The sequence below is a fragment of the Scophthalmus maximus genome, chromosome 1, assembly GCF_022379125.1.
Source record: "Scophthalmus maximus strain ysfricsl-2021 chromosome 1, ASM2237912v1, whole genome shotgun sequence".
NCBI lineage: Eukaryota > Metazoa > Chordata > Actinopteri > Pleuronectiformes > Scophthalmidae > Scophthalmus > Scophthalmus maximus.
Genome location: NC_061515.1, coordinates 29,407,701 through 29,426,041, shown reverse-complemented (window position 1 = coordinate 29,426,041; position 18,341 = coordinate 29,407,701). Strand labels below are relative to the sequence as shown.

Genomic DNA, 18,341 nt, shown 5'->3' with positions numbered 1-18,341 from the left:
GGAAGTAGCACTTATATTTCTGCGTGGCCTACCCGCCGCCGACTTGACGCTTTCACAACAACACTACACGGCGTCAGTGACGGTCGCTCTCCGCTACACAGGTGAGTGGTCTTCAGCTCCTCCACGGGTTTCAATACAGTAACACAGTCGCTTATTGTTGTTATTATTAAATGTTCATATGCGCCTCGTGTAGCCGGACAGCCTGGGGAAGCAGGACGAGGCGTTTTCTGTCACATGAGGAGGAGGAGGAGGAGAATGGAGGCTTAAAAAAACCAACAGAAATTGTCTCTTATTTTTTTTGACAGCTAGCTTGTTTTTGTAGCTAGCTCGGTCAGGTACGGTGGTGTGGTGCAGCTGTCACGGGGGCAGATTAATGATTAGTGTGTGTGTGTGTGTGTGTGTGTGTGTGTGTGTGTGTGTGTGTGTGTGTGTGTGTGTGTGTGTGTGTGTGTGTGTGTGTGTGTGTGTGTGTGTGTGTGTGTGTGTGGTTCCTCCACCACCGGTCCGGGCCGTGTGAGCTCCGAGGAGCCAGCGGCGGGAGCAGCGCCAACCGCCGCGGGGAGCAGCGGTGTTTGCCCGCTAGCCTGCGGTTAGCTTCGCCGGTCGTCGTCCGTCTCCTTGACATGTTGTTGTTTTCATCCCCAGCTGACGAAGAGGCAGCGCGGGCCCAGCTGGGACTGTAGCAGCTCTACCTATGGAATAATTTATTTTGGGGAGAAAACACGTCTGCCATATTTTAAGGAGTGTTGTCAGCCACGACGACGACGACGACGACGATGATGATGATGGTGGTGGTGATGATGACGACGATGATGATGATGAAGATGGTGATGACGACGAGCTGTCAGAGGTTCAGCTCATGATCGGGAGCCATGAAGCAGCCAGGGAAGTGACCTCGGGGGAGTCTGGGGTGCTGCACGCCGGCACCATGGCATCCAAAGAGAGGCTGTATGAGGTCTGGATGCTCTACTACACGAAGGTAGGACGCAAACACACACACACACACACACACTCACTCTCACGCACACACACACACACACACACACACACACACACACACACACACACACACGCTCACACACACACACACACACACGCTCACTCTCACGCACACACACGCTCACGCACACACACGCTCACTCTCACACGCTCACTCTCACACACACGCTCACTCTCACACACACGCTCACTCTCACACACGCTCACTCTCACACGCACGCTCACTCTCACACACACGCTCACTCTCACACACGCTCACTCTCACACGCACACACACACGCTGACTCACACACACTCACTTACACATACACTCTCACACACACACTCACACATGCTCACTCACACATACACTCTCACACACACACACACACACACACACACACACTCACTCACTCACTCACTCACTCACTCACTCACTCACTCACTCACTCACTCACTCACTCACTCACTCTCACACACACACACACACACACTCTCACACACACACACACACACACACACACACACACACACACTCACTAACACATACACTCTCACACACACACTCACACACGCTCACTCACACACACACACACACACACACACACACACACACACACACACACACACACACACACACACAGACTCCTGTGTGTGTGGCCGAGATGGGAGGAGGGGTCACAGGGTGAAGTAATGAGCTGCATTTCCTCCGGAAAGGATTCAGCAGCATCTTCTCATGCCAGGCAATACACTTTGTCAAGAGGCAAAACCACGTGTGCAGATCCTGAATTATTGATGATTTATTGGTCGGCTAATAACCGAATAACACTTGTTACACATAAAACCAGGTTTTAGGAATAGTTAGATAGAAAGATAGATGTACTTCCAGTGTGACAGCAGCAGGTGTGATTCACCGAATTGTCCAAGATGTAAAACGGAAGATTCATTCTCTCAGGAATATTTTCGAAGTAGTCGATATTGTGATATCTCAGCAGCAGTACAAGAAGTACAGGATGTTGTGTTGTCTCCCCGGTGCAGATGAAATGAATGACACCCGAGTGGAGACCGCAACCGCTTGAGTCAGCTGTTGGCTTAATTTAATGCACTGGGCGATGCAGCATGTCCGCGTCCGGTCGTCCAATCAAAACGGCCCGCCTGAGCCGCTGCTCACGTGAGCGCGGGCTGCGGTCGCACACTTTCGCCCCTCTGTAATCCCTCACAATAACAACACACACACACACACATACACACACACAAAAACACACGTCACAGTCACTTGCGAGAATGCCGGCGATTGCTGCAAGCGCACACATTGCATTTGTTCTAGCAGGAGTCTGTATTTGCATTGACTAAGCATTAAGCTGCGACGGAGGATCGTTACCCTTTCATCCTGGCTGAGAGCCCGCCGGCCACGGGGCCAATACTTCTCCTGCACGAGGCAACAGAGACGCTGAAGGAGACGCATTTAAATATGTGTGTGTGTGTGTGTGTGTGTGTGTGTGTGTGTGTGTGTGTGTGTGTGTGTGTGTGTGTGTGTGTGTGTGTGTGTGTGTGTGAAGTAGCAGCTGAAATGTCAGGTATGGCTGACGGGGCGTCTCCACACTGTGTGTGTGTGTGTGTGTGTGTGCAGGGGTTGCTGGTTGCTGGTTGCTGGGGTCACGTGGCCTTAAATTAGATGAGGAATGTTTCCCGCGAGCCCCTGAGACCCCCTGCATCCTAGCGAAGGGTTTACTATTCCATCTCCTCTCGCCGTCTCGACCCAGGGCAGGAATTTTCTTATCTCAGCGTCAGCACAAGGAAAAACTTTCCCTTTATGTACAATCTCTACTGCACAAGTGGCCTGGCTGTATTTTGATTGTGTGACTAATCATTGCCTCAACCTGAGGTGATGTCATGTCTCAGCCCGACTCGTACCAAAACAGAAATTGGGGAGCCTCTCTGGAAAAATTCAGGAAGATGTCCGGACGTCAGCCCACGTCTGAAAGCATGAGCATTTTTTGTAGAATCAGTGTTTGCAGAGGCGGACCTGCAGCCTGCTCCTTGGAGTCGAGGAGGGGCCGAGAGGTCACGGCCGACGGTAAAGACCCTTACGTCACCCTGGATCTTCTTAGCTGCCCGTCATCTGTTTGTGTCAGAGCGTCTTCTCCGAGCAGAGGCAACCGCTGGCATCGACGCAGCCCTGCCAGCGGCTCTCCTCTGCTCCTCCACCACTGTATGATCCAGAAGGGCTTGTTCCGAGAAGGAGGAGGATTTAGCAGACTCCCTGAATGATGCCAGTTACTCTCTCAAAGCCCCCTTTAATTCCCCCGACCACATGGAACATGCCTCAACTGACAAGGGGCATCATTTCAACCTCCAGCGGCTTTTGAAGCTGAGCCTTAATTCTAGCGGAGAAAACCGAACTTCTCTTTAATTGTCAACAGAAAGGAGCAGGGCTCTCTGGTTATCCTGTCTCATGTCACCCCACCCAACTGTCATTTGCATAAACTCCATTGCACTTAATGGGAGTCATGATGTAGTGAGAGGATTAATGAGTCGAGGGAGGAAGAGGAGGAGGAGGAAGATGGAAATCCAACTGAACGAGGAGAGAAAGTGCAAAGGTTTTCACATATATGCTCAAGTAGGTTACTTGGGTCTCTTTCTGGCTTTGCTGCTCATTTGTTATGGTCTAATCTCTATTCAAGCATTTGCACACACACACACACACACACACACACACACACACACACACACACACACACACACACTGTGTGTACACCAGTTACACAACCTCACACACAAAGTTTGTTCCCTCAGGCTACCTCTCCGTCTCACTGCTGCTTATTTCGCTCCATGCCTCTCATTTTCATCTGTGCTATGAATATCTCTGCAATAACAGTGATGTCACCGCGACATTGTGTGTCAGACGTGCTTCATGTCGGCTTTAGGCCCCTCCCACCAGCGTCTATAAATACACTCGGCCGACGACGGGAGCGAGTTGTCACGGGCTGCCGGTGCAGCGGTGTGGGGCTGCAGGAGCAGGACGACCACAGCCGTCGTTATAAAACCGACAGGGAGTGGTTCTGTGTAGCCGTTGTGGTTTCAGTGACTCCCTCCGTCCCTCGCCCACTTCCACCACCAGGCCAGGTCGCCCACATCCACCAGCTGACCACGCCCGTCTGGAGAGGTGGAGCCGGCTCGGCTGCCAACCTGTGCAGCAGCACTGCGTCTGATTCAGCAATAAAAATCGAAAATCAAATTACTCTGCGTCCTCTTTCAGTTAGTCGGAAATCAATGGTGGTGATGACGTGATGACATATTAAGCCGCAGGATTGTTTTTTTGTCTTTATTTTCTGAGAGAAGTAATTATTGTTTTTATTGCATTTGTTTAAAACTGCTGTAACATGTGGTTTGTGTTTCACTCGCCTTTATTTTGAAGCTCCTCAAATTCCTGGAGATTGTTATTGGTCGATAATCTAAAGGTCATGTTTGAATGTCAAGTAATTGTTGTTTTATAGATTTTATCATTGTGATATCCCTCAGTTCTCTGGGTACGGATATTCAAGGCATCTGCAAAGGCCAAGGTAAACTGTTATGAAAACAATCACTGCTTAAAAAGTTGAATAAAAGTTTTCTCGAACTTGCAGTTTATATCTTTTACCAATAAGCCAGTGGAACATTTACTTACAGTACATGTGGATTATCTCTTTTAACAGACACATGTTTTCTTTTGTGTGTGTGTCAAATAATAATCCCTTATTATCCAGTAGTGTTTGTTGTTCTGATAACACGTCGTTAGTGAGGAGGTCACGATGTCACGGAGCAGCTCATATTTCATGTTTTTTCAGAGCGCTCGTCTGTCGTATCTAAACGAGTGAGACGTCTCAGTCGAGGTAGTGATCGCGTCACTCGGGGGTAACCGGACACTTCCCCATCTTAGGCCTAATGAAGTGTATTGATCGGTATCGATGAGGTTAGCTTAAACGGATCTTTTTGCGTGCGATCCTCTCGTGGGAATTTTTCTCTTCCACACACTCAAGACGATTGTGAGAGTCGGGACAAGGCGACCGTTGTTGCGTCAGGATTCCTACTCGTACTTGTCGTCTACATCATCGTGCCGTCCGGGCCTGTGATGAATAAGCAGAGCCGTGTCGAGGAAAGGGTGTGTCACAGTCCAAACACTCAATGGGCATCTGTGCTCCGGAGCTGCTGCCTAAAAAGAGGACATTCTTTCACACACACATTTTGCCACTGCTACCAGCAAGCCCAGTTATTTGAGAGTGACGCTGCTCTTGCACATGCTGTTGCTGAAGTTCTAGTTTTCAGTTTTGGCATTATCCCAGTGATTCATGCAGCGAAGGCAACGCAGCGTTTCATTCACACGTGGCCGTTGTTTATTCCATTCAGATGTCTGTCACACAGCGGAGGCCAGCGTCTTCACGAGCAGCGGCACAGATCTGACTTCCTGCTTCGTTCTGGCTGATTCCCACTGTGACACGCAGACAGACGCAGCCGAAGCCCTTCTCCCTTCTCTTTAACCACAGCTCTCCCCTTTTTTTCCCCCCACAGTTCTTTTTCTCTTCATTTTCTTTTTCGAGTGTCTGTGTCTTTGTCTGAAACTGGTGTATCATCGCAGGGAAGCCATAGCAACACTGGTGGAAGAAAAAAAAAATGCTTTAGAGCCCAGAGGCTGCAATGATGGGGCCATTAGAAACAAGCTGTGAACATTAGCGCTTGCATTTAGTACCATTTTCTTCTCCTTCTCCATCTGTTTTTTTATTTCCTGGCGCAGCTTCATATGCCGGTTATCTCGGCTCGGGGCAGCAGCCAGACGCTCTTATTCCCTGGTGAAGTGAATCCAAGGTTTTTTCACAAAACTCCTGAATTGTTATCTCGCTTTTCCAATAACTCAAAGTTTACAGGAACACACAAGACGGGATAGCTCTGAATTATTATCTTAATAATAGGTTCCAAGCACTTACGTCTGGACATTTTCCTGAAATGCACCTGCTGCTTTGCACAGACGCCACAGAATGTTCCGGAAATGTTCCTGTCGGTGTGAACACATCTGACCTTCCTAAGTTCCTGTCTGAAAACAGCTTACGCTAGACAAATGCACAATACCCTGACTGGTGTTGTAATCTGCCCCAATCACCTCCTCAGCGCTCCTTGACCCAGATTGTGTCCTCACCCCCTCCACATGGCCCAAAGTCCTTATTACAGGATCTGCAGGGTGGGAGAGGGGCGTTGTGCTTTCTGTTGCCGTCTACACCTTGCGTATTTACTGACACGGTCATGTTACTTGTGTCTGTGTTTTATTGTCAGTTATGATGCTAATAAAAACTGACACTATTCTTCACCACTTTTTTATGGTATTCACTCCCCTGTCTTGCTGGTCAGGTGGTGTTGTAGTTTTGCATTGTGGTCAGAAGCTTAACTGTGCCAGCGTTCCCAGAGTTCCCTCTGTGGCAGATGCCGCCGCCGTCCCGTCGGGCTCTTGTGCCAGGAATGTAGGAAATGCAGATCAGCCGGCCCGGCTGCTAAAACACACACACCAACACACACACAAACACACACCCCTCCCCTCCTCTCCTCAGAATGTAGTCAGGCCGGTTTTCCCAACAGGTGCATGTTTCAGCTTCCTCTGCTGAGAAAGATAAGATGCACGCACGCGCACTCACCTGAGACATTCCTGCTCTGTCGTGTGTCACATGCTTCAGAAACAACAGTCGTGAGACAAAAGAGACAAAGGACACAATCAATTCAATCAAATGTCATACAAGGCAATCAGCTGTCATTCATACCGGTTCATAAATGTGTCCTCTTCCCTCCTCTTCCTCTCTCTGTATCCTCATTCCTCAGAGGGATCCAGACTACTTGAAGCTTTGGCTGGAGATTTTCATCAGCTCCTACGACCGATGCCTGGATGTGGACTTTGAGAAGCCTCCATCGCGGTAAAAACTGGAATCGTATATTAGGGAAAATAGAATTCAAGTTTTATCTGTTGAGCTTCTCATCTGTCATTTCCTCTTTCTCCCGATCCCATGAGTCATTTTCTCCTGCTTTCTCTCTCCAACTCCCTCCTTCATCTCCCTCTAGCCGCCGTCTCTTTTCCTCCCCTCTCCATTTTCTTCCCTCTCCTTCCTCTCCTCCGTTGCTGCCACATCTGTCCTTCGCTCCCACCGACATTCATTGCATGGGTTTGGCTGCTCTCTCTCTCTCAATGCAATAATAAAAGCCCATGTTATAAGTATTCACAGGAAGCTTATCCTCCTTCCTAAAAGGGGATTCCTATTCATCTTGCTCTGTCGGTTGTCTCCAGGCCAGAGGAGGTTCCCCCCGTGTTGACCCTCCTCCCGGACAACATCCTGCAGGTTTTGCGCCACCAGCTGCTGCAGTGCGTCCAGAAAGCCTCCGATGGCCTGGAGCCCGAGCAGCAGAACCTGGCTCTGCTGCTGCTCAAGTTCCTCATCATCATCTGCAGGTCAGGAAGGGTGAACGTGCACAGACAAGTAAAAGCTGAAAAGATCCTGTGTTTTCCTCCATCGACTGTGTCCTATTTAATTCATGGTATTGCTGTTGCTCCGAAGCAAATAACCAATTTGTCCTGTTTTTCAAAGGAACCTGTCCAATGTGGAGGAGATTGGCACTTGCTCTTACATCAATCATATCATCAACATGACAACGCTCTATATTCAGCAGGTCAGACTCCTCCCTATTTAATCTCTAAATTTTTATTTTCTGCTCTCTTACGACACAAGTTTTATTGTTATCCATTCTCCCTACGATGCAGCAATGGTTTTCATGAGACGTGTAAAATCAGGTATGAAGTGTCTTTCTCTATGTTTGTGTGTGTGTTACAGCTGAAGAGCAAGACCAAAGAGAAGGAGATGGCCGACCAGAGCCAGGCGGAGGAGTTTGTCCGTCATGCGCTGGCATTCTGCGAAAGCCTCTACGACCCGTACCGCAACTGGAGGCATCGAACTTCCGGGTAACGGCCGCAGCTGCACTGTAGCTCAACTTGCTCACACTTCACTATTTATCTTGGCGGCCAGAACGCCTTGAAGGTTTACTGAACACTGAGCAGAATGAAAACTGTTCTTCATCCTTTGTCATATTTTTTTCCCACAGGGAGCAGCTGGGCACAGTAGAGCGGAGCAGACAGAAGTACAAGTCAGCGCCGCTCACCGTCGAGTTTGTTCCCTTCTTTTACCGTGAGTCTCTTGTTCCTTCGCTTCTTTTTTTTACGCCACAACACAGTGTCAGCAGCCGTCAAAGCAGCCCAATTCTTCCATACGATCATTCAAGACATGTGAACAATAGGCAGGTGTACTCTTTTAAAATATTCCATTCTTTAAATTGGTGTATGTCATTAAATGGTTGTGTTCTTGTCCTTATATTCAGCCATAAGCATCACATTTATCATTGTACTATGAGTTAACGTTAGCATAAATAACAAAAGGTGACCTCAGTTCCGACAGTTAACTGCGGTGTGTGCAAACACTGTAACATTACAGTCTCTCTATGGTCCACACTTTGCATTCTGTAGCCCTTTGGTTGTGGATGAGGAAACAAACCTCTACATCATAAAAAAGCGAGTGATCTCAGAACCACAAGCTCCTCTCTCTCGCCATCTTTTTTTTCCCCTCTCCCCTGCCGTCACTCTCTCTCTCCTCCCCTCTCCTCGCCTCTTCGGGTCGACTTGAAACCACTCTTTGTGTCCGCGTTCTGTTTGCAAGGCGGCGAGATGAGCCGATAGCGAACGGTGCCCGTCAAGGCACTTCAGCGGCGCTGGTGGCCATATAGAACAAACACTCCATTCTGCCCTGTGTCCTGGTGTGTGGCTACTGTGGTTTTCTTATCCCAGAGATAACAAACATGGTCCGACCTGACGTGCTCTTGTGCCGTACACGCAAAGAGACAGTGTGTGGAAAACCGTTTCTTCGTTTTTTGCTTGACGGCAGAGTTGAAATGTAGTTGTGACACGTTTGGGATAAAGGAAATGGACGTCACGGAGCCAAGATCTCACGTTTCCTCTCGCCAATCGAACGTGTCTACTGGAGAGTTAATGGATGACTGGGACCCACCATGACCCGGAGGTCACTGGCACGATTTCCACATGCCTGCCTGCCTGCCTGCCTGCCTGCCTGCGTGCGTGCGTGCGTGCGTGCGTGCGTGCGTGCGTGCGTGCGTGCGTGCGTGCGTGCGTGCGTGCGTGCGTGCGTGCGTGCGTGCGTGCGTGTGTGTGCTTACTGTCTTATCTGGTTTGCTGATTTGATTGAGCTTCCGTGGGTGTGCGTGTATGAAAGAAACAGATAAGCTAACAGTGTTTGTGTGTCTCTGTTTGTATATAGAGCATAATACACAAAAAAAAGTGAGGGTATAGTGTCGCTTTGTGGTTTCATTGTATTTGCATAGATGACATCATGCCTACAGATCAAACTAATGGACTTTGCGTGTGTGTATGTGCATTTTCCCAGAGTGCTTCCAGGAGAGCGAGCACCTGAAGGAGAGTCTGAAGTGCTGCCTGCTGCATCTGTTTGGAGCCATAGTAGCTGGTGATCAGGTGAGACTAGACGACCGGGGGATTCACAGGGCAGTTTGTCCTCTGTTTTCAGAATTGCTTTGATAAACTTTTGACTAACCACTTTATCTCCTTGCATCTCTCCTTCCCCCGCCTCCATTCCTTTTTCCCTGGCAGAGGAACGCCCTGCTTGCCATCTCTCCAGCCACCATGGAGGTGTTGATGCGGGTGCTGGCCGACTGCTCGATGGGCAGCTGCCCTTCGGACGAGGGCGAGGACTGGGACAGCGAGGCCCCCGACCGGAAGGCGCTGCTGACCCTGGGCTGCCTGCGAGAGGTGGTGCAGCGCCTACTGGCCTCCAGCTCGGATCAGCGGCAGGTGGAAATCGCCTCGGTGCTGGAGAACTACTTCAAGCTGCTAAACTCAGACCCGGCGGCTGTGGTTGCCACCCGGCAGCAGCAGCAGCAGCAGCAGCAGCAACAACAGCAGCAACAACAGCAGCAACAACAGCAGCCACAACAACAGCAGCAACAACAGCAGCAGCAACAGGCCAAGGGGCGAGTGCCGACACTGGGCCGACACTGGGAGAGCCGATTTGTGGCGCTGCAAGTACACATGCTCGGTAGGGTTTCAACGATAAAGACCTCAGCCATTATTAACTAACTTGGCTTATTCCACCATCTGATTCTATGCCTCTGTCCGTCTGTCAGACACCATCAGGGACATGTTCCTGTGTTCAGACAGGCCCGTTCTACAAGCCATCTTCCTCAACAGTAACTGTTTTGAGCATCTGACTCGACTGCTGCAGAACAGCAAGGTAACAGACGTCTTCCTGTTTACTCATAACCTGAATACACGTTAAACCTCTCAAAGACATTTCATATGAACAAGTCTGGTTGTATGTCATGATTAGTGTCCCTTCCAAGTGTGAGGAAAGAGCATTCCCCACGTCGCATGTTTACCTCCCCACAGCCAGGCTGGATCCCCGACACGCCTCCTTCACGGTGACCCCCGCTGAGGGTCACGGCTTTTAACCGCTAGCTCCCCTTCTCCACTTACATCATCTCTTCTCCCCCTTCACCCTCCTCTGTCTATTCCTTGTCTCCATTTTCTCTGTCTGTCAACCCCCCTCTCCCACCACACACATGCGATCTTGACATGTTGCCTGTTGTGTGTGTGTGTGTGTGTGTGTGTGTCAGCTGGTTAATGCTAGGTGCACGGCGGCAGACAAGGACCAGAAAGATATAACCAACAACAGGTTACTGACAGCAGAGAGGGACACTCAGGTACCACCGAGAAAGCCCCACCCCCACCTCACTTTGAACCCCCCCCCTTACCATCCATCTACCCGCCCCTCACCTGCTGCTGCCAAGTCTCACCACCTTCCCCTCACTGGAGCCACGAGGCCTCTCCACAGCAGGACGCTCGCACCACCAATGTGTAATTGGATCATATTTAAATAGAAAAAAAAAGATTCTCTAAAACAGGAAGCCGTCTCTTTTGCTGCTTTCAGACACGCACCGATGTCCGCACATTTTCCCGAACTGCTCCGGAGTGGCTGCAAATGTTGCTATGGACATTTTGCTGAACTTCTCCTGCCAGACCCTTTTGTAAAATTTCCAGAAAATGTACATGTGAGAATGCATCAGGAAACTCTCCGGAAAAAATTCACCCTTAGCTCACTGATGACTGTAAACAAAAACTCCAGCGTTCCCTTGCCGCATTCGTCACATGCGAAAGGCAAACTCCGGACCCAATTTTCCGGACATTTTCCAGAGTTCGTGTCTGAAAACGGCTAAACAGTGCTTGTCTCTTGAATGGTCACTGAATCATCTCCTGTGCAAAGAAAGGTCACTTGTTCCCCTCAGAGAATACCGGCTTTCCTCCTGCTCTTTGTACATCCTAATGCACAGAGTCACCTTTTATAAGGTTTATAATCCCTCCATTGATGGTGACAATATGAATACAGGTGGACCGACCTGCACGAAGACACACACACCAGTGTGCCTTTGTTGTCGAGCAGCTGTAACCCGATGCAGCGGCTTGGTGTGTGTGTGTTTTTCAGGCATCAAGCTTTTTGTTGAAATCCAGGTCAGAGCTTAGCGCATGTAAGCAGCTATTTAGTTAATAACGCACAAATGGAACATTCCAGAACAAGAATCGACCCAAGGTGCTAACAGGTCTTGCTGTGGAGAGACCACTTTGCCTCTTTCATCTCATTTTTATATTATTGCCCTTCCTCCACAGCCCTCCTCGCTCCCCTCCCCACCCTACCCCCCCGACTCTGTCCTGGTTCTCTGCGGTACACTATGGGATCCACTGGAATGCTATATCATTGGCCTGGTGTGTGTGTGTCCTGCACAGAGTTCAGTGGTTTGAGGTGATCTGGACTCGGTGACGATGAACTCTCAGTGTTTGATTTTGTTTTTTGCCACAGTCCCTCTCCAGCTGGTCCGAGACTCGCTGTCGGGTCGACCAGTGTCACAACTGTCATGTTAATCAGATTCTGTGCCTCAGTGACCCAGAACCAGTTGGTCGTGAGCAGGACAGAGCTGGATGGAGATCTGTTTGTGTGTTTCTTCATGGTTTTGGCTTGTGTTTCATGGGTTGCATGCTTTCTATATGTTTGTGTGTGTGTGTGTGTGTGTGTCAGTGTGAGGAAAAAGAGTGAGTTCGCTTCTGTCTGTTTTTATGGAGGTGGGCGGTTTATCTATTTATTTGTTTGTTTAGCCCGAGAGCTTCCTGCTTCAGCCACATCTTCACCTGGAGCAGAAAGACAACACTTTCCTTATGTTCACTTTACCATCTGCAGTAGAAGCTTTGATGCCGACTCCTATTGCAGTGAAAACACTACTAACCACCATCAATGATTTACTCCTGTTTTTCTCACTAAGTGAATCGAACTCCAAGGCATTCCACCTAAGTCTCTCTTTTATTCCTCCAAGTGTGATGCATGTTGTTTCAGAACCTTAAATAAGTCGGATCATTATCCTTTAAGCATTACAAACTTTGTACATGAATGTGGCTTTAAATTGTATGCATGCTTGTTGCAGTATGTATATATAAAAATAACATACATCTGGAATAAGAGGAGATTTACCTTGTGTCGTATCATCTGCTGCCAGTCACTGACCTGTGTGTCTGTGATTCAGGTGATTCAAGGGCGACTAGACTCCCTCGCTGTAGCAACCATCAAAGCCCTGACAACAGTGATGCATAAATCACCAGCTGCAAAGGTAACAGGGAATACATTCATTTAATCACATGCAGTCCTTATACTTTTTTTTTTTACAGTCCTGAGTATAAAGAAACAACACTATTTATCAGGATACTATTCATGCTCTTTGTCCTGTTTGTTGTCTCTCCTGCAGGAGGTATTCAAGGAGCGGATTGGTTATAATCATCTGTACGAAGTGCTCATCTCACTCGGCCAACCATCGCGACACCTCCTCAAAGAGCTGATGAACATGGTGAGAGAAACATCGTCTCTGCTGCTCGTTGACCTCTCAGACCTGCCGTTCTTTCATACCTTGTGTCTGTATCTGTGTATAATATTCGTCTTCACATTTGTCTTGTGTAGGCGGTGGAGGGCGAGCACACCTCAGTGGGGCTCCTGGGCATAAGTAACGTGGAGCCCTTGCTACTGCTGGTCCAGTGGCTCCCGGAGCTGGACTCGTCGGAGCTGCAGCTCTTCGCGGCCGATTGGCTCCGCCGCCTCAGCTGCCTTAATCGACAGACCCGCGCCACCTGTGTCAATGCCACCATGGTCATGCGAGCGCTGGCCGCCCTGGAACGCCACCAGCGACTCCATCGAGCTTGTGCCGAGAGCCTGCTGGGCCTTGTGGGCTCACTGGGCTCCCAGTCGCTGAGTGCCAGGGAGCTGCTGGGGCTCCTGCGCCTTCTCAGGCCCCCAGAGTCCAGCCAAGCGCACCCCTACGTAGGTCCTGCCCTGAGAGCCCTCCTGGCCGTGGTACGCAAACAGGGCTTGGAGAGCGCCATGCAGTACTTTGACCTGTCACCCAGCATGGCAGGCATCGTCGCACCCACAGTGCAGCGCTGGCCAGGCTCTGCCTTCAGCTTCCTTGCCTGGTTGTCACTGGACCAGGACCAGTTGGGCCCGACCAGCAAAGACAAGAGAAAACAGCTCTACAGGTGACATGAAAGAACTGAATTTTGCTTTACGAAGAAAGAGATAATAGAATCAAAAGGGTAAATACGTCAACACCTTCTCAAAGTGTTTTTTCTCTATTTCAGCTTTTTCACCCCGGGTGGGACGGGCTTTGAGGCCTTCATCAGCTCCGCCGGTGTGCTGGTGGTGGCTGTGTGCACAAAGAAGGAGTACGTCACCGTCATGCTGCCCGACTACTGCTTCTGTGACTCCCTCTGGGTTAGTCAGAACTAAGGACCTTGATTATTAACATTCAAGTAATGAAAGGGCTGTGCCACTGAAATATGAAAATTCTGTTGGGATTTCTTTCTACAGCACAGCATCGGTGTGGTACATGTACCAGGAAAGAGGCCGTTCGGACAGAGCCTTGTCTACATTTATGTTGACGGACAGCAGAAACTGTCTGCCCCTCTCAAGTATCCCTCCATGACAGAGGTGAGACATGCACTCGTCTAATAATCCATTAACCCATATTTATCAGGGGAAGGTTTCTTTTTTTTCCATCATCAAGATTTTTGTTTGTTTACTCTCAGTCTTGTTGTGTTCTCCGCCTCCAGCCCTTCACGTCCTGTTGCATCGGCTCGGCGGGCCACCGCACCACGACGCCCCCGCCCTCCCAGATTCCCGACCCTCCCTTCTCGTCCGCCACCACGCCCACCACTCGCTCCTCGCTGGGTGCTATCCTGTCGCCGCAGACCTGGGGCGGACTGCTGGGGGGGAAGCCCGAGTCCGTGACGAAGCTCATCTCTGCAGGGACACAGGACAGCGAGTGGGGGAGCCCCACATCCCTGCAGGGGCAGCTGGGGAGCGTCATGGTGTTCCATGAACCCCTGCAGCCCAATCACATTAAAGCCATCTGCGGTTCTGGTAAGCAGGAGGAGACGATGTGAGAGGAGGATGGATTCAGAAATGAAAAGAAAATTATTAAAGTCTTTTTTTTTCTCCACAGGTCCAAACTGTATCTCTCCATTCAAAGCCCAGGAGTCAGAACTCGGTGACCTTTCAACCAAACTGCTGCTGCACTACTCGCCCAAGGTGCCAGTTCCACTGCGGTTTCAGCCACTCAATCGGAAAGCTTTCAAATCAGCCACGTAGAGAGAGCAGTGCATTTTCTTTAGGAATGTATGATGTTATCTAGAAAAACTGAAATCTTGTTAACTAAGCATGATTCTTCTGTCTACAGGCTTGTAGGAACCCCATCTGTCTAGATCTGTCTCCGAACATGCTGCACGGACGCCTGACTGGCAACAAAGTCGTCAACTGGGATATCAAGGTTGGGCGCTACAGCTCTGTTCTATGCTACCAGGAATATTCCAGCTTGTATCATATGTATACATATTCTATTTTGATAATATGTTGCATTATGTTGTATTATCAGGATATGATCAACTGCGTGGGCGGCCTGCCAGTGCTCTTCCCGGTACTGGAGCAGTTGGCCCTGGTGACCCCGGACCAACACGGCAGCGATCCTGCAGCCGGGTCAGATTTCATCACCCCAGACGTCACCACGCCAGCCGATGGAGACTGGGTCATTCTCCCATCCAACAGAGCTTCAGGTGCACAGGATGCAATCATTTCTCTTATGTCTTAATTATGCGATGATGTTAATACGACGAGCAGCACGTGGGAACAGACGTATTTTGATTTTCCGTTTCAGAGGCTCGTCTGGAGAAGAATCTGGTGGCCACCTTCCTGCTGGTGCTGAAGCACTTCCTGCAGAGACACCCGATCAACCAGGAGAATCTGCTTCACTCACACGGCGTTGGGACATTGGGGGCGCTGCTTCAGAAGGTTAATCTCGCAACTCTTTTGGTTTTTTTACTACAGAGGAACTCTGCCTCTGTTTATTTGTTTATTTAGGTTTTGGTAATCACATCTGAAACTGCATTCACACCACAAGAAAGCACAAGCCTCCGCAGAGACTCGGATGAAAGAAAATGTCTTTAGATGCAGTAATAGTTGCTTAGGGCAAAGTAACCGCACCCTGTAAATGGTAATAGTCCAAATAAAGCAGTAATGGTTCTCCTCGTTGCGACTTGTTCCTTATCAGTTTGTGGAGAGAGTTATGGGTGTCTCAATTCTCTGTACGTGCCTCATCATTGTTTATGGGAACATATCAAAAAACCTGTTTTGTGTGTCTCAAATCACCTGTGTGTTCCAATTTGAGCTCTCTTCTCTCAGTGTTTCCTTGGTCCTGTGCAAACCTGATTTTAACATGCGTCTTTTTAACAAGTACAGTACATGTAAACACAAGATACATTTCAAATCCGAACACTCAGATTTAATTCGTAGGGCGTCTGGGACGCACATTCTTTTAGCATTGGGAACGCAAATGCGTCCTGGGCCACTACAGCTGCTGCATTCGTCAGATATAAAAGCCCAAAATTTTCAGGACATTTCTTGAAAACAGCTAGAGACACACACAGACCCATCTGTGTTGTCGGACTGGCTAAAAACAACATATTTTGGTCTCAGCGAACAGAAATGATAAACGTGTTTATTTGAATATAGAGCAGGGAAGCGAGACACATTCAACACATTTGAATGACCCAAGACGGATGTTGATACCAGGTCAGAAATGATTTTGCATGTGTGCCTGTAAATGTGCATATAACTGAACAATTAATAGTGACAAACAATCTCTTGTTGTTGATCTGTTTGTGTGCGTTTAGCTGCCGGTGGGTCACGTGGACGTCAGCGTGCTCGTTGCTATGCAGCTGCTGATCGAGCAGGTGACGTACGAGAAGAACCAGGCTCTGCTGCAGCAGCTTCACACACATCTGCTGTTCAATTTCAACATCTGGAACAAGGGAGACTTCCCTCTGCGCATTGGTGAGTGTCATGGTTAAATATATATACGTCTCAATGATATTTTTCACTAGATTTCATAAAAGGAAATTGTGAATATAAGATTTCTATTTGTAATGGACTAGAATGGTACGGAATCTTTTTATAAAATAGGAATGTTGTTCGTAAAATTATTATTATTTTGCTGTATTTTGTTTGTTGCGTGTGTGCCTGTGTGCCTGTGTACACGTGTGTTTGCTTGCGTGCGTGCGTGCGTGTGCGCGTGTGCGTGCGTGTGTGTGTGTGTGTGTGTGTGTGTGTGTACTTATCCTTGTCCTTGTCCTTGTCCCTGAGGCTGTTACCAGTTCCCATCTGTACCCTTGGCTTTTTTTTTTTTTTTGAAGGTCACATCCAGTACATGTCCACTGTCATCAAGGACAACAGGAAACAGTTCAGGAAAAAATACGGAGTCCAGTTTCTGTTGGACACCATACGCCTTTATTACGGGTGAGATGCCCATATGAGTTCATACATATGTATATTCATAATATATATATGTATATATATTTTCCTGTTTTTCTACAAAACATCACCTTCCATCCGTTCTGCTATGTAGGAAGAACAGCATTAAAGACGGGGAGCTGAGTGAGGATGACGTTCGTACCATCAGGGCTTCTCTCTGTGGCCTCGTCAAGTACTACATCAGCAAGGGCATGTCGCAGGAGGAGATGCACAGCATTCTGGGATACATCGCGGCCATCGGAGATGAGGACCAGGTGAGGGGGAGGGGTCAGTTGTAGTCGGACTCTCTTGTCCCCTCGTACCAAATCTAACAATGTAGCGTAATATGATTGTCCACAAAAAGGAAGAAAGATACCATCATGCCACCATCTTTAGACATTTTGGAGTAGGTCAAGCTATTATTTTCCAGGTGACGAATCATTTCACTGTGAAATAAAATGACCTTTCTCTCCAGGATTTTCTGTTCCCCTGTGACATTGAACTGCGGCGTCGCCTATACAGGAAGCTGTGAAGCTCATTTCCCGCCCGGCAGCTGTTTTGCCATCCTCCCTATCTCGCTCTCCGCATTATTTTTAAAAAACATTTCCCCATCTGTAAGCAGCTTTTCGCTGCTGCATCACTCACTGGATAATATTTTCCCAGGATGTGGTGTCTTGACACCTCTTTCGTGAAATCCACTCCCCTCCTCCCCACCTCTCCCTCTCCCTGTCTTGTTTTTCACTGTGTCACTTTGAATATCCTCTTACACTGCAGAACTATATATGGCAGCTTACATCACCTCTATGAACATATGGTCAATATAATCGCATGATCCTCCTCCAATGCCGAGCATCTGCTACCTCCCTCTATTCATCCGCCCATCAAGTCAAACTGAGGGCGCCGTCACACCTACCCGCGTTGGATCCTGACATTCAGACTTCTACAATTTAGTCTGAACCAAATCCTTACGCAACCTTATAAATCACTTGTACACGATACATGACTTGCACAATGAGCCTCATCTTCTCGAGCCTTCACTACCTTCTCAAAAACAAAAAGTATGAACCTGTCAAAACACATCTGGACTGTGCAGAAGTGACTCATTTCAGTTTGTGGTTGTGTGTGTCACAGCTGTGTGGCCTGCTGGAGTTGTTGCTGAGCCTTTTCCAGAGCAGTCCGGCCCGGGACCAACTCTTCCTGCTGCTCTTCGAGCCCGGAGCGGCCGACTCCTGCTACGCTCTGCTGCTGAATAACAAACACTCGGACCGACTGCGAGAGCTCGTCTTCAAGGTGCCGACGACACTTGTGACACACAGACACAGCCACAGCCACAGACGATTACAGGCTACATATGTTGAACAACATCCTTAAGATTTGGCCACAACTGCAGAATACACGTTCACA

The 18,341-nt window shown here is 48.8% G+C and overlaps 1 protein-coding gene across 3 annotated transcripts in view; it reads left to right on the top strand.

Annotated features, from left to right (window-relative positions):
- Window positions 1–18,341, top strand: part of nbeal1 (neurobeachin-like 1) — a 29,766-nt gene continuing 11,425 nt past the window's right edge. For 2 of the 3 annotated variants that reach the window (XM_035630987.2, XM_047331627.1), the window contains exons 1-25: window positions 1–101; window positions 646–979; window positions 6,820–6,911; window positions 7,280–7,441; window positions 7,578–7,659; window positions 7,821–7,948; window positions 8,089–8,171; window positions 9,438–9,523; window positions 9,659–10,103; window positions 10,192–10,298; window positions 10,681–10,767; window positions 12,634–12,717; window positions 12,853–12,951; window positions 13,062–13,633; window positions 13,736–13,868; window positions 13,965–14,084; window positions 14,207–14,516; window positions 14,599–14,684; window positions 14,833–14,922; window positions 15,028–15,205; window positions 15,307–15,440; window positions 16,322–16,481; window positions 16,841–16,943; window positions 17,053–17,212; window positions 18,069–18,227. In XM_035630987.2, coding sequence (XP_035486880.2) covers window positions 860–979; window positions 6,820–6,911; window positions 7,280–7,441; window positions 7,578–7,659; window positions 7,821–7,948; window positions 8,089–8,171; window positions 9,438–9,523; window positions 9,659–10,103; window positions 10,192–10,298; window positions 10,681–10,767; window positions 12,634–12,717; window positions 12,853–12,951; window positions 13,062–13,633; window positions 13,736–13,868; window positions 13,965–14,084; window positions 14,207–14,516; window positions 14,599–14,684; window positions 14,833–14,922; window positions 15,028–15,205; window positions 15,307–15,440; window positions 16,322–16,481; window positions 16,841–16,943; window positions 17,053–17,212; window positions 18,069–18,227 — 3,780 coding nt within the window. In that variant the 5' untranslated portion in view covers window positions 1–101; window positions 646–859. The remainder of the gene's footprint in view (window positions 102–645; window positions 980–6,819; window positions 6,912–7,279; window positions 7,442–7,577; window positions 7,660–7,820; window positions 7,949–8,088; window positions 8,172–9,437; window positions 9,524–9,658; window positions 10,104–10,191; window positions 10,299–10,680; window positions 10,768–12,633; window positions 12,718–12,852; window positions 12,952–13,061; window positions 13,634–13,735; window positions 13,869–13,964; window positions 14,085–14,206; window positions 14,517–14,598; window positions 14,685–14,832; window positions 14,923–15,027; window positions 15,206–15,306; window positions 15,441–16,321; window positions 16,482–16,840; window positions 16,944–17,052; window positions 17,213–18,068; window positions 18,228–18,341) is intronic. The other variant, XM_047331633.1, reaches the window with a different exon arrangement.